Source organism: Cetorhinus maximus, chromosome 11, assembly GCF_964194155.1.
Source record: "Cetorhinus maximus chromosome 11, sCetMax3.hap1.1, whole genome shotgun sequence".
NCBI classification, from domain to species: domain Eukaryota; kingdom Metazoa; phylum Chordata; class Chondrichthyes; order Lamniformes; family Cetorhinidae; genus Cetorhinus; species Cetorhinus maximus.
Window position 1 is genome coordinate 110,205,002 of NC_135889.1, and position 15,323 is coordinate 110,220,324.

Below are 15,323 nucleotides of genomic sequence, written 5' to 3' on the forward strand. Positions count from 1 at the left end.
GTAGGGATAAATGGGGCATTTTCAAGTTGACAGGCTGCGATTACTGGAGTGCTGCAGCTATTTACGATCTACATTAATGACTTAGATGAAGAAACAGAGTGACGTATCTAAGTTTGTTGATGACACAAAGGTAGGTGGGAATGCAAGCTGTGAGGAGGACACAAAAAGGCTGCAAAGAGATACAGACAGGTTAAATAAGTGGGCAACGAGGTGGCATTTTGGTTGTAAGAATACAGTAGCCTAATACTTTTTAGAAGATATAAAACTTGTAAGTATTGAGAGAGACTTGGATGCACTCAAAAAACAAATTTTAAAAAATAAATAAATAAATAAAAATACAAAAAACACAGAAAGTTAGCATGCAGGTATGTTAATCAATTAAGAAAGCAAATGGAATGTTAACCTTTACTTACTGCAAGGAGGTTGGAGTACAAGAACAAAAAAGTCTTGCTACAATTGTAATGGCTTCGGTGAGATCACACCTGGCATAGTGTGTATTTTGGTCTCCATACTTAAGGAAGAATATATTGGAGGCAGAGCACCGAAGGTTCACTGGATCGGCCCCTGGGATGACAGGTTATTCAATGATGAAAAGCTGAGTAATTTGGGCCTAATATTCTCTGCAGTTTAGAAGATGAGAGGTAATCTCATTGAAATCTTCAAGATTATGAACGGGTTTGACAGGGTAGATGCTGAGACCTTGTTTCCTCTGGCTGGGAAAATAGAACAAGGGACCACAGTTTCAGGATAAGGGGCCAATCATTTAGGACTAAGATACAGAAAAATTTTTGTCTCTCAAAGGGTTGTGAATCTCTGGAATTCTCTACCCCAAATGGTTGTTGATGCTCTGTCATTGAATATATTTAAGGCTGAGATAGACAGATGTTTGGTCTCTTAGGGAATCAAGGGAAATGAAAAACATGCAGGAAAGTGGAGTTGAAGTCCAAGATTAGCCATGATCATACTGAATGGAGATTTCCAAAAGCCATTGGGTAAGGTACCATACAAAGGTTATTAAAATTAAGGACTCATGGATTTGGAGATGATATACTAGAATGGATAGAGGGTTGATTGACAGACAAGAAGCAGACAGTAGGGATAAATGGGGCATTTTCAAGTTGAAAGGCTATGACTACCGGTGTGTTGCATGGATTAGAGCTGGGGCCCCAGCTGTTTACAATCTATATCAATGATTTATTGAAGAAACAGAGTAATGTATCTAAGTTCTCTGACAACGCAAAGCTAGGTGGGAATGCAAACTGTGAGGAGGATACAGAGGCTGCAAAGAGATAGAGAAGTTAAATAAGCAGACAACAAGATGGCAGATAGAGTATAATGTGGGGAAATGTCCCCACAGGCTTAATGGGCTGTATAGACAAATCCTCCTCCTATTTTTTTATGTTCTTACAAAAAGTTGGGATTCAGTTATGATTACATGATTCATCTTTCCCTCCCAACATAATCTCTTTTTAAAACTTTATTCCAATGAAGCCATTTAGTTGGGGAGTGATAGAATGAACAAGATGCTGACAAAGGCAAATAATAAAGGGGACAAAAATATTTGCAATATAAATGGCACTATTAAAATCTCCCCCTTAATTCTGCCCCTTAAATAAAAGCTTGCATTTGTTACTCACTGATTTGGAGTTCCAGGGGGAGAGCGTGAAGGGAGACTTTGTGTTTCAAGTCGGTCATCTGACAGTGAATTCCTGCTTACCGATTCCCAGTCCATCCCGCTCATCATCTTTCTCGTTAATGGCTTACTGGGTGATCTGAATCATTAAAAGGGGAAAAAAGACAATTTTTTTAAAAAGTGAGGCTTAATGAGGGAATATCATCAATTAGGTCTTGACACTATGTTGAGACAACAAATGTAGATCTTGCATATAAAGACAGGCCTAAAGCTACATGGTAAAGTAAATGTACATTGCTTTAAATACGATCCCTCTAATCTTCTATATCTTCAATGAACACAGCTTAAAACAACAATATACAGTGAGCAGCAATACCTCTACAACATGAATAACCACTGGTGATTACTGAGTTATTAAATACATAATCCTCATCTTATAAAGCTTCAAACCAAGCAGCCATTAATTATCATTTTTGTTGTAAACTGAACAACTTTAAACGAGAACACTAATTTACGTAAAACAAAGCAGTAAAACAATTCATTATGTTCCCACCGCCTCACTGTCCACATTCTCTTCCCCATAACTTGTTCCCTTTCAGACATTAGACAGTGTTCCAAGCAGATACTCTGAACATTTATGCATTTATACTAGTTTTCCCACAGTACGGTAAACAGAAAATCATATGCTGAAAATGCACACCTCCACCTGCCTACTCATCTCCTTCATTGAGCTAGATTTGTATATTTAGACTATAATTTTTACCTGCAATGCACACATATTAAATGCATTTAATCTAGTTCTTTTCAAATTAGAATACCGCTATCGGAAACAAAAGGTACGCTGTAGTTTGTTATGTATTTTCTAACAACTGAAGGGAAAATATCTCAACAGTTTTAACTTATGGGTCCCACCCACACTCAAACTGGTTTGACGGATTTCCTGTGCAATTTGGAAATTTCGCAGAAAACTTAACCACATTGCATTAGTGAGCTGTTCTCAGCCGTGGTTTTTCTGACCACCATGGTTCTGTCTGCACTGCCATTTCCACTGTCACATGGAAAATATGCCAATAATCAGCTAAACTCTGTGGTGAAAAATGCTGTATAAAATTCCTTTCCTCTCCAAGTCTCTCCTTTCTTTTTGCCTTTACCACTTCCCTTCCCAGGTGTTATTCCAAGTTATTGTTTTATGCTCCAAAATATTGGTAAACACTGCAAGTATTCCAGAACTTCCATAAACACTTAAGTTTTGAACTTGCACCATAATTACCAGCTCACCCACTGTCTGAATTTGGTGATCACGATCTGTAAAAACAGTATATTTTAAGAGAGGAAAACACCCCAAGACATTTCACAGTAGTGCCGTCAGAAGAAACTGGCACCTTGACAAGGAAGGTGATATTAGAGGGGTCTAAGAGGTAGGTTTTAGGAAAGTCTAAAAAGGGGAGATAGATGGGGAGGCAGAGAGATTTAGAGAGGGAATTCTAAAGCTCAGGGCCAAGGCAGCTGAAAGGTGAATATTTCCATCCAAACACTTACACCAGAAGTAGTTTTCTTTAAGGGGAATTTAGTACAGAAAAGGAAACACTTAGGTAGTCATTCATTTCTTTTGAAATGTCTTCACAGAAAACAGTAAAACATATTAACTAAATTAAGTAAATAAAAATAGATGCATTTGAGCTACACTGGACTAATGATTCTGATAATACATTTAAAAAACAAAATCATACACTTTATTACACTATTTTATATTTAACAAGACAATATGCCTGCCACAGTTGACTTTTATTTGCTCAAATATAGTCAGTAATGATCAAAGTATATCAATAAACTGTATTAATTCAGTAAAGGACAAATATGGAATCAAGCAGGTCATGGTAAAATCCTGGTCTTTTTTATAAGATATGAAAGGTACAAACTTTACAGAGATAACAGAACTAGCTAGATGTGGAACTGAAAAGATGATTTTTCATGATTGTAATTTCCTTCTTCCACAAAAGAAACCTCAGAATCAACCAGGACAATTATTTTTTCTAAGCATAATAAACAAGGCCCTTCATTATATTTTTGATTACATTATTATTTTATTGTATATTAGCATTATCTGTCATGTCTGAGTCAGGTGTTCATACCTTAAGCCCCAAGCCAAGACCTGGGCACATAACCTAGCCTGAAATTTCAAGCAACACTGAAGTGCTTTGGCAGAAGTGCCATTTTTTCAGAAGAGGTTTGAATCTGAAGTTCCCTTTTCTTAAATAGGTGGTGCAAAAGATTGCATGGCCTTGCCAATAGTCATCCCTCAATAGTCCCCAACAGGAGAGATAAACTGATTATTTATCTCATTGCTGTCTATAGGGCCATTATGTTTGCTTCAATAAGTGACTAAATTTCAAAAGTAATTAACTGGTTGGGAAGCGCCTGGATCGTCCCGAGGAAATGAAGGCAGTTAGCTGTTCCAGTATTGTCCAACATTTTAACTTGGGAATCCCCCCAACATCCTTCAAAAACGTCTTAGAGCTTGACTGGATTTTACAATAAAAACAGAACTACTCCAAAACAGAGAAGTACAACCACTGGCGCACATAGACAAACAAAGTACTTCCTGCTAATGCCTTTGGAGATCTTCGATTATGTGAGGCCACGACAGCCATGATTGACTGGTGATCCCCTCAGGCTTAGTTTCTTCTGTGCTCGGCCTTTGACCCATGACAACAAATGCACATTAAGATGAAAGTTGCTGCAAATTTCGGTGAGTGGAGAATATTTGCTTTCCACTTTGGATTTGAAAAGTTTGTTTGAACAAGAATAATTGACTAATCTACAAAATTGGGAAAAAAATGAAGAACTTTTTGAGTCATCTTAGGGCGAGGAAGGGGCAGGCGAGGGGTCGGCGAGAGAGGGGTCGGCGAGAGAGGGGGAGGCGAGAGAGGGGGCGGCGAGAGAGGGGGCGGCGAGAGAGGGGGCGGCGAGAGAGGGGGCGGCGAGAGAGGGGGCGGCGAGAGAGGGGGCGGCGAGAGGGGTCGGAGAGAGGGCGAGAAAAGGGTCAGAGAGAGAGGGTGAGAAAAGGGGTCAGAGAGAGAGGGCAAGAGGGAGAAAGAAAGGGATGAGAGAGAGAAAGAGTTGAGAGAAATGAAAAGGGGTCAGAGAGAGAGGGAGAAAGGGGTCAGAGAGAGAGGGAGAGAGGCCAGAGAGAGAGGCTAGAACGAGAGATAGAAAGGGTTGAGAGAGAAAGAGGTCAGAGAGGGAGAGAGGGAGAGAGAAAGAGGTCAGAGAGGGAGAGAGAGAAAGGGGTCATCCAAGAGAGAGAAAGAGCCCAGAGAGAGAGAGAGAGAAAGAAAGGAACCAGCGAGAGAGGAGAGAGAGAAAGGGGGCAGAGAGAGAGAGAGAAAGGGGCCAGAGGGAGGGAGGCAGAGAGAGTGGGAGGGAGAGGGGGAGAGAGAGAGAGGGGAGCCAAAGAGAGAGAGAGAAAGAGGTCAGAGAGGGAGAGTGAGAGGGGTCATCAGTGAGAGAGAGAAAGAGAGAAAGGGCCCAGAGAAAGAGAAAGAGAGAGAGAGAGAGAGAAAGGGGGCAAGAGAGAGCGAGAAAGGGGGCGAGAGAGAGAGAGAAAGGGGGCGAGAGAGAGAGAGAAAGGGGGTGAGAGAGAGAGAGAAAGGGGGCGAGAGAGAGAGAGAAAGGGGGCGAGAGAGAGAGAGAAGGGGCGAGAGAGAGAGAGAGGGGGACGGGGGCCAGAGCGAGAGAGTGAGAGAGAGAAAGGGGGCCAGAGAGCGAGAGAGAGCGAGAAAAGGAGGTGAGCGGGAGAGCAAGAGAGAAAGGGGTCCGCTTGATAAAAAGAGAGAGAGAGAGAGAGAGGGGGAGAGAGAAAGGGGCCAGAGAGAGAGAGAGGGAAATGGGCCAGAGAGAGAGAGAAAGGGTCAGAGAGAGAGGGAGAGCGAGACAGAAAAGGGTCGGCGACAGGGAGAGCGAGAGAGAAAGGGGTCGGCGATAGAGAGAGAGAGAGAGAGAGAGAGAGAGAGAAAGGGTGCCAGAGCGAGAGTGAGAGAGAGTGAGAGAGTGAGAGAAAGGGGCCAGAGAGAGAGAAATGGGCCAGAGAGAGAGAAATGGGCCAGAGAGAGAGAGCGAGAGAGGAAGGGGGCCAGAGAGAGAGGGAGGGAAAGGAGGCCAGAGAGAGAGAGAGAGAGAGAAAGGGCCAGAGAGAGAGGGGGCATTAGGCCAGAGAGAGAGAGAGAAAGGGGCCAGAGAGATAGAAAGGGGTCTGAGTGCGAGAGCGTGAGCGCTAGAGGTCAGAGAGCGCGAGAGAAAGAGAGGAGAGCAAGAGAAAGAGGGGGAGAGAGAGGCAAAAGGGGGAGGTCAGAGAGAGAGAGAAAGGGGTCAGAGAGAGAGAGAAAAATGGGTCAGTGAGAAAGAGAGAGAAAAGGGTCAGACATAGAGAGGTGGGGAGAGAGAGAGAGAAAGAAAGGAACCAGAGAGAGAGAGAAGAGGCCAGAGAGAGAGAAAAAGGGGTCAGAGATAGAGAGGTGGAGAGAGAGAAAGGGGCCAGAGATAGATAGAGAGAAAGAAAGACAGAAAGAAAGACAAGACAAGACAAGACAAGACAAGACAAGACAAGACAAGACAAGACAGAAAGACAGAAAGACAGAAAGACAGAAAGACAGAAAGACAGAAAGAAAGAAAGAAAGAAAGAAAGAAAGAAAGAAAGAAAGAAAGAAAGAAAGAAAGAAAGAAAGAAAGAAAGAAAGAAAGAAAGAAAGAAAGAAAGAAAGAAAGACAGAAAGAAAGAAAGAAAGAAAGAAAGAAAGAAAGAAAGAAAGAAAGAAAGAGGCAAGAGAGAGAGAGAGAAATGGGTCAGTAAGAAAGAGAAAAAGAAAAAGAGAGAAAGGTGTCAAAGAGAGAAAAAGAAAGTGAGGTGAGAGAGAGAGAGAGAAAGTGGTCAGGGTGGGAGAGAGAGAGAAAGGGAGAGAGGCCAGTGGGGTGCTAGAGGGAGAGAGAGGGGCCATTGAGAGACAGGGAGGCCAGAGAGAGAGAGGGAGAGAGAGAAGAGGCCAGAGAGAGAGAAAAAAGGGGTCAGAGATAGAGAGAGAGAGAAAGAAAGAAACAGAAAGACAGAAAGAAAGACAGAAAGAAAGAAAGAAAGAAAGAAAGAAAGAAAGAAAGAAAGAAAGAAAGAAAGAAAGACAGAAAGAAAGAAAGAAAGAAAGAAAGACAGAAAGAAAGAAAGAAAGAAAGAAAGAAAGAAAGAAAGAAAGAAAGAGGCAAGAGAGAGAGAGAGAAATGGGTCAGAGAGAGAGAGAAAAATGGGTCAGTGAGAAAGAGAGAGAAAAGGGTCAGACATAGAGAGGTGGGGAGAGAGAGAGAGAAAGAAAGGAACCAGAGAGAGAGAGAAGAGGCCAGAGAGAGAGAAAAAGGGGTCAGAGATAGAGAGGTGGAGAGAGAGAAAGGGGCCAGAGATAGATAGAGAGAAAGAAAGACAGAAAGACAAGACAAGACAAGACAAGACAAGACAAGACAAGACAAGACAAGACAGAAAGACAGAAAGACAGAAAGAAAGAAAGAAAGACAGAAAGAAAGAAAGAAAGAAAGAAAGAAAGAAAGAAAGAAAGAAAGAAAGAAAGAGGCAAGAGAGAGAGAGAGAAATGGGTCAGTAAGAAAGAGAAAAAGAAAAAGAGAGAAAGGTGTCAAAGAGAGAAAAAGAAAGTGAGGTGAGAGAGAGAGAGAGAAAGTGGTCAGGGTGGGAGAGAGAGAGAAAGGGAGAGAGGCCAGTGGGGTGCTAGAGGGAGAGAGAGGGGCCATTGAGAGACAGGGAGGCCAGAGAGAGAGAGGGAGAGAGAGAAGAGGCCAGAGAGAGAGAAAAAAGGGGTCAGAGATAGAGAGAGAGAGAAAGAAAGAAACAGAAAGACAGAAAGAAAGACAGAAAGAAAGAAAGAAAGAAAGAAAGAAAGAAAGAAAGAAAGAAAGAAAGAAAGAAAGAAAGAAAGAAAGAAAGAAAGAAAGAAAGACAGAAAGAAAGAAAGAAAGAAAGAAAGAAAGAAAGAAAGAAAGAAAGAAAGAAAGAAAGAAAGAAAGAAAGAAAGAAAGAAAGAGGCAAGAGAGAGAGAGAGAAATGGGTCAGTAAGAAAGAGAAAAAGAAAAAGAGAGAAAGGTGTCAGAGAGAGAAAAAGAAAGTGAGGTGAGAGAGAGAGAGAGAAAGTGGTCAGGGTGGGAGAGAGAGAGAAAGGGAGAGAGGCCAGTGGGGTGCTAGAGGGAGAGAGAGGGGCCATTGAGAGACAGGGAGGCCAGAGAGAGAGAGGGAGAGAGAGAAGAGGCCAGAGAGAGAGAAAAAAGGGGTCAGAGATAGAGAGAGAGAGAAAGAAAGAAACAGAAAGACAGAAAGAAAGACAGAAAGAAAGAAAGAAAGAAAGAAAGAAAGAAAGAAAGAAAGAAAGAAAGACAGAAAGAAAGACAGAAAGACAGAAAGAAAGACAGAAAGAAAGAAAGAAAGGAAGACAGAAAGAAAGAGGCAAGAGAGAGAGAAATGGGTCAGTAAGAAAGAGAAAAAGAAAAAGAGAGAAAGGTGTCAGAGAGAGAAAAAGAAAGTGAGGTGAGAGAGAGAGAGAGAAAGTGGTCAGGGTGGGAGAGAGAGAGAAAGGGAGAGAGGCCAGTGGGGTGCTAGAGGGAGAGAGAGGGGCCATTGAGAGACAGGGAGGCCAGAGAGAGAGAGGGAGAGAGAGAAGAGGCCAGAGAGAGAGAAAAAAGGGGTCAGAGATAGAGAGAGAGAGAAAGAAAGAAACAGAAAGACAGAAAGAAAGACAGAAAGAAAGAAAGAAAGAAAGAAAGAAAGACAGAAAGACAGAAAGACAGAAAGAAAGAAAGAAAGAAAGAAAGAAAGAAAGGAAGACAGAAAGAAAGAGGCAAGAGAGAGAGAAATGGGTCAGTAAGAAAGAGAAAAAGAAAAAGAGAGAAAGGTGTCAGAGAGAGAAAAAGAAAGTGAGGTGAGAGAGAGAGAGAGAAAGTGGTCAGGGTGGGAGAGAGAGAGAAAGGGAGAGAGGCCAGTGGGGTGCTAGAGGGAGAGAGAGGGGCCATTGAGAGACAGGGAGGCCAGAGAGAGAGAGGGAGAGAGAGAGAAAAAGAGGCCAGAGAGAGAGAGAGAGAGAGACAGAGGCCAGAGAGAGAGGGTTCAGAGAGAGAGAAAGAGGTCAGAGAAAGAGGGAGAGAGAGAGAGAAAGGGGCCAAACAGAGCGCGAGAGAGAAAGGGGTCAGAGAGCGAGAGAGAAAGGGGTCAGAGAGGGAGAGTGAGAGGGGTCATCAGTGAGAGAGAGAGAGAGAGAAAGGGCCCAGAGAAAGAAAAAGAGAGAGAGAGAGAGAATGAGCGAGAGAGAGAATGAGCAAGTGAGAGAGAGAGAGGAAGGGGGCCAGATGGAGAGAGAGAGAGAAAGAGAGAGAGAGAGACAGAGAAAGAGAGAGAGAGGGAGCCAGGGAGAGAACCGGAGAGAGAGGGACGGCGCCAGAAAGAGACAGAGAGAGAGAGAGCGAAAGGGGGTGAGAGAGAGAGAGGGGAAGGGGGCCAGAGAGCGAGAAAAGGGTAGGTGAGCGGGAGAGCGAGAGAGAAAGGGGTCCGCTTGATAAGAGAGAGAGAGAGAGGGAGAGAGAAAGGGTCAGAGAGAGAGAGAGAGAGTGAGAGATAGAGGCCAGAGAGAGAGAGGAAAATGGGCCAGAGAGAGAGGGAGAGTGAGAGAGAAAAGGGTCGGCGAGAGGGAGATCGAGGGAGAAAGGGGGCCAGAGAGAGAGTGAGAGAGAGAAAGGGGGCCAGAGAGAGAGTGAGAGAGAGAAAGGGGCCAGAGAGAGAGGGTTCAGAGAGAGAGTGAAAGAGGGAGAAAGGGGTCAGAGAGAGAAAGAAATGGGTCAGTGAAAAAGAGAGAGAAAGGGGTCAGACTTAGAGGTGGGGAGAGAGAGAGAGAGAGAGAGAGAAAGAGAAAGAAAGGAACCAGAGAGAGAGAGAGAGAGAGGTCAGAGAGAGAGAGAAATGGTTCAGTGAGAAAGAGAGAGAGAGAAAGGGGTCAGAGATAGAGAGAGAGAGAGAGAGAGAGGAGTCAGAGATAGAGGGGCGAAGAGAGGGGGAGAGAGAGGGGTCGAGGGAGAGAGAGGGGTCGAGGGAGAGAGGGGGGTCGAGAGAGAGAGGGGGGTCGAGAGAGAGAGGGGTCGAGGGAGAGAGAGGGGTCGAGGGAGAGAGAGGGGTCGAGGGAGAGAGAGGGGTCGAGGGAGAGAGAGGGGTCGAGGGAGAGAGAGGGGTCGAGGGAGAGAGAGGGGTCGAGGGAGAGAGAGGGGTCGAGGGAGAGGTTGAGGGAGAGAGAGGGGTCGAGGGAGAGACAGGGGTCGAGGGAGAGACAGGGGTCGAGAGAGAAAGAGAGGGGTCGAAAGAGGGATCAAGAGAGAGAGCGAGGGGTGGAGTGAGAGAGAGGGGTCAAGGGAGGGAGAGAGAAAGGGGTCACAGAGGGAGAGAGAGAGGGAAAGGGTCCAAAACAGAGATAGAGAGAGGGAGGGGCCAAACAAAGAGAGAGAGAGAGAGAGAGAGACTGAGAGGAAGGGGCCAGAAAGAGAGCGAGAGAGAGAGCGCGAGAGGTCAGAATGCGAGACAGAGAGAGAGAGACATCAGAGAGCATGAGGCATTTACAGAGAGAGGCCAGAGAGCGCGAGAGAGAGAGGCCAGAGAGAGAGGCCAGAGAGAGAGAGGGATGCCTGAGAGAGAGAGAGAGATCGGGAGAGAGAGAGATAGAGAGTGAGAGAGAGAAAGGGGTCAGAGTTGAGAGGGGGAGAGAGAGAGAGAGTGGGGCGGGGGAAAGAGAGAGAGAGAAAGGGGCCAGAGAGGGAGCGAGAGAGGGGTCGAGTGAGAGCGAGAGGGGTCGAGTGAGAGCGAGGGGTCGAGTGAGAGATAGAGAGGTCGAGTGAGAGATAGGAGGGGTCGAGTGAGAGATAGGAGGGGTCGAGTGAGAGATAGGAGGGGTCGAGTGAGAGATAGGAGGGGTCGAGTGAGAGATAGAGAGGGGTCGAGCGAGAGCAAGAGGGGTCGAGCGAGAGGGGTCGGGTGAGAGCGAGAGGGGTCGGGTGAGAGCGAGAGGGGTCGGGTGAGAGCGCGAGGGGTCGGGTGAGTGCGCGAGGGGTCGGGTGAGTGCGCGAGGGGTCGGGTGAGTGCGCGAGGGGTCGGGTGAGTGCGCGAGGGGTCGGGTGAGTGCGCGAGGGGTCGGGTGAGTGCGCGAGGGGTCGGGTGAGGGCGCGAGGGGTCGGGTGAGGGCGCGAGGGGTCGGGTGAGGGCGCGAGGGGTCGGGTGAGGGCGCGAGGGGTCGGGTGAGGGCGCGAGGGGTCGGGTGAGGGCGCGAGGGGTCGGGTGAGGGCGCGAGGGGTCGGGTGAGGGCGCGAGGGGTCGGGTGAGGGCGCGAGGGGTCGGGTGAGGGCGCGAGGGGTCGGGTGAGTGCGCGAGGGGTCGGGTGAGTGCGCGAGGGGTCGGGTGAGTGCGCGAGGGGTCGGGTGAGGGCGCGAGGGGTCGGGTGAGGGCGCGAGGGGTCGGGTGAGGGCGCGAGGGGTCGGGTGAGGGCGCGAGGGGTCGGGTGAGGGCGCGAGGGGTCGGGTGAGGGCGCGAGGGGTCGGGTGAGGGCGCGAGGGGTCGGGTGAGGGCGCGAGGGGTCGGGTGAGGGCGCGAGGGGTCGGGTGAGGGCGCGAGGGGTCGGGTGAGGGCGCGAGGGGTCGGGTGAGGGCGCGAGGGGTCGGGTGAGGGCGCGAGGGGTCGGGTGAGGGCGCGAGGGGTCGGGTGAGGGCGCGAGGGGTCGGGTGAGGGCGCGAGGGGTCGGGTGAGGGCGCGAGGGGTCGGGTGAGGGCGCGAGGGGTCGGGTGAGGGCGCGAGGGGTCGGGTGAGGGCGAGAGGGGTCGGGTGAGGGCGAGAGGGGTCGGGTGAGGGCGAGAGGGGTCGGGTGAGGGCGAGAGGGGTCGGGTGAGGGCGAGAGGGGTCGGGTGAGGGCGAGAGGGGTCGGGTGAGGGCGAGAGGGGTCGGGTGAGGGCGAGAGGGGTCGGGTGAGGGCGAGAGGGGTCGGGTGAGGGCGAGAGGGGTCGGGTGAGGGCGAGAGGGGTCGGGTGAGGGCGAGAGGGGTCGGGTGAGGGCGAGAGGGGTCGGGTGAGGGCGAGAGGGGTCGGGTGAGGGCGCGAGGGGTCGGGTGAGTGCGCGAGGGGTCGGGTGAGTGCGCGAGGGGTCGGGTGAGTGCGCGAGGGGTCGGGTGAGTGCGCGAGGGGTCGGGTGAGTGCGCGAGGGGTCGGGTGAGTGCGCGAGGGGTCGGGTGAGTGCGCGAGGGGTCGGGTGAGTGCGCGAGGGGTCGGGTGAGAGCGCGAGGGGTCGGGTGAGAGCGCGAGGGGTCGGGTGAGTGCGCGAGGGGTCGGGTGAGTGCGCGAGGGGTCGGGTGAGGGCGAGAGGGGTCGGGTGAGGGCGAGAGGGGTCGGTGAGGGCGAGAGGGGTCGAGTGAGGGCGAGAGGGGACGAGTGAGGGCGAGAGGGGTCGAGTGAGGGCGAGAGGGGTCGAGTATGGGCGAGAGGGGTCGAGTATGGGCGAGAGGGGTCGAGTATGGGCGAGAGAGGGTCGAGTGAGGGCGAGAGAGGTCGAGTGAGGGCGAGAGAGGTCGAGTGAGAGCGAGAGGGGTCGAGTGAGAGCGAGAGGGGTCGGGTGAGAGCGAGAGAGAGGGGTGGAGGGAGAGAGAGGGGTGGAGGGAGAGAGAGGGGTGGAGGGAGAGAGAGGGGTGGAGGGAGAGAGAGGGTGGAGGGAGAGAGGGGTCGAGGGAGAGACGGGCCGAGGGAGAGAGAGGGTCCGAGGGAGAGAGAGGGGTCGAGGGAGAGAGAGGGGTCGAGGGAGAGAGAGGGGTCGAGGGAGAGAGAGGGGTCGAGGGAGAGAGAGGGGTCGAGGGAGAGAGAGGGGTCGAGGGAGAGAGAGGGGTCGAGGGAGAGAGAGGGGTCGAGGGAGAGAGAGGGGTCGAGGGCGAGCGAGGGGTCGAGGGAGAGAGAAGGGTCGAAAGAGAGAGAGGGGTCGAGAGAGAGAGGTGGGTCGAGAGAGAGAGAGGGGTCACAGAGGGAGAGAGAAAGGGGCCAAACAAAGAAAGAGAGAGAGAGAGAGACTGAGAGGAAGGGGCCAGAAAGAGAGAGAGCGCGAGAGGTCAGAGTGCGAGACAGAGAGGGAGACGTCAGAGAGCATGAGGCATTTAGAGATTGAGAGGCCGGAGAGCGCCAGAGAGAGAGGGCAGAGAGCGCCAGAGAGAGAGGCCAGAGAGAGAGAGAGAGAGGCCAGAGAGAGAGAGGCCAGAGAGAGAGAGAGGGAGGCCAGAGCGTGAGAGAGTTGCCAGAGAGAGAGAGATCGGGAGAGAGATAGAGAGTGAGAGAGAGAAAGGCGTCAGAGTTGAGAGGGGGAGACAGAGAGAGGGGCGGGAGAAAGAGAGAGAGAGAAAGGGGCCAGAGAGGGAGAGAGAGACAAAAGGGCCAGAGAGAGAGCGAGAGAGGGGTCGAGTGAGAGCGAGAGAGGGGTCGAGTGACAGCGAGAGAGGAGTCGAGTGAGAGCGAGAGAGGGGTCGAGTGAGACCGAGAGAGGAGTCGAGTGAGAGCGAGAGGGGTCGAGTGAGAGCGAGGGGACGAGTGAGAGATAGGAGGGGTCGAGTGAGAGATAGAGAGTGGTCGAGTGAGAGATAGAGAGGGGTCGAGTGAGAGAGGTTGAGACAGAGAGAGGGGTCAAGTGAGCGAGAGATCGAATGAGAGTGGGGTCGAGAGAGAGAGAGAGGGGCCGAGGGAGAGAGAGGGGCCGAGGGAGAGAGAGGGGTCGAGGGAGAGGTCGAGGGAGAGAGAAGGGTCGAGGGAGAGAGAGGGGTCGAGGGAGAGGATCGAGGGAGAGAGAGGGGTCGAGGGAGAGATCGAGGGAGAGAGAGGGGTCGAGGGAGAGAGAGGGGTCGAGGGAGAGAGAGGGGTCGAGGGAGTGTGAGGGGTCGAGGGAGAGAGGGGTCGAGGGAGAGAGGGGTCGAGGGAGAGAGGGGTCGAGGGAGGGGTTGAGGGAGAGAGAGGGGTCGAGGGAGATAGAGGGGTCGAGGGAGAGATAGGAGGGGTCGAGTGAGAGATAGAGAGGGGTCGAGTGAGAGATAGAGAGGGGTCGAGTGAGAGTGGTCGAGACAGAGAGAGGGGTCGAGTGAGCGAAAGATCGAGTGAGAGAGGGGTTGAGTGAGAGAGAGATCGAATGAGAGGGAGAGAGAGGGGCCGAGGGAGAGAGAGGGGTCGAGAGAGAGAGAGGGGTCGAGAGAGAGAGAGGGGTCGAGGGAGAGAGAGGGGCCGAGGGAGAGAGAGGGGCCGAGGGAGAGAGAGGGGCCGAGGGAGAGAGAGGGGCCGAGGGAGAGAGAGGGGCCGAGGGAGAGAGAGGGGCCGAGGGAGAGGTCCAGGGAGAGAGAAGGGTCGAGGGAGAGAGAGGGGTCGAGGGAGAGAGAGGGGTCGAGGGAGAGAGAGGGGTCGAGGGGAGAGAGAGGGGTCGAGGGGGAGAGAGGGGTCGAGGGGAGGGAGGGGTCGAGGGAGAGGGAGGGGTCGAGGGAGAGAGAGGGGTCGAGGGGGAGGGAGGGGTCGAGGGGGAGGGAGGGAGGGAGGGAGGGGTCGAGGGAGGGAGGGGGAGGGAGGGGGTCGAGGGAGAGGGAGGGGTCGAGGGAGAGGGAGGGGTCGAGGGAGAGGTCGAGGGAGAGAGAGGGGTCGAGGGAGAGAGAGGCGTCGAGGGAGAGAGGGGGGGTCGAGGGAGAGAGGGGGTCGAGGGAGAGAGGGGGGTCGAGGGAGAGAGAGGGGTCGAGGGAGAGAGCGGGGTCGAGGGAGAGAGAGGGGTTGAGGGAGAGAGCGGGGTCGAGGGAGAGACAAGGGTCGAGGGAGAGACAGGGGTCGAGGGAGAGAGGGGGTCGAGGGAGAGAGAGGGGTCGAGGGAGAGTGAGGGGTCGAGGGAGAGAGAGGGGTCGAGGGAGAGAGAGGCGGGTCGATAGAGAGAGTGAGGGATCGAGAGAGAAAGAGAGGGGTCGAAAGAGGGATCAAGAGAAAGAGCGAGGGGTCAAGGGAGGGAGAAAGAAAGGGTTCACAGAGGGAGAGAGAGAGAGACAGGGGCCAAAACAGAGATAGAGAGAGGGAGGGGCCAAACAAAGAGAGAGAGAGAGAGAGACTGAGAGGAAGGGGTCAGAAAGAGAGTGAGAGAGAGAGCGCGAGAGGTCAGAGTGCGAGACAGAGAGAGAGACATCAGAGAGCATGAGGCATTTACAGAGAGAGGCCAGAGAGCGCGAGAGAGAGAGAGACAGAGGCCAGAGAGAGAGAGGCCAGAGAGAGGCCAGAGCGTGAGAGAGATGCCAGAGAGAGAGAGATCGTGAGATATAGATAGAGAGTGAGAGAGAGAAAGGGGTCTGAGTTCAGAGGGGGGAGAGAGAGAGAGTGAGAGGGTCGAGTGAGAGATAGAGAGGGGTCGTGAGAGAGAGAGGGGTCGAGTGAGAGAGAGGAGTCAGAGAGGGAGAGAAAGGAGTCAGAGAGGGAGAGAAATGAGTCAGTGAGAAAAAGACAGAGAGAGAGAAAGGGGACATAGAGCGATTGAGAAAGAGACAGAAAGGGGTCAGAGATATAGAGCGAGAGAGAGAGGGGGAGAGAAAGAGGTCAGTGAGAGGTCAGAAAGAGGGAGAAAGGGGTCTGAGAGAGG

General features: G+C 51.4%; 1 protein-coding gene across 4 annotated transcripts in view; it reads right to left on the reverse strand.

Moving 5' to 3' along the window:
• The window catches only part of ptpn4a (protein tyrosine phosphatase non-receptor type 4a), a 237,294-nt gene that overhangs the window by 79,599 nt on the left and 142,372 nt on the right, over positions 1-15,323 (reverse strand). For all 4 annotated transcript variants that reach the window (XR_013578008.1, XM_078552592.1, XM_078552590.1 and 1 more), the window contains exon 14: positions 1,638-1,772. Coding sequence is in view for 3 of the 4 variants with exons in the window: in XM_078552592.1 (XP_078408718.1) it covers positions 1,638-1,772 (135 nt within the window). In the remaining variant the exon portion in view is untranslated. The remainder of the gene's footprint in view (positions 1-1,637; positions 1,773-15,323) is intronic.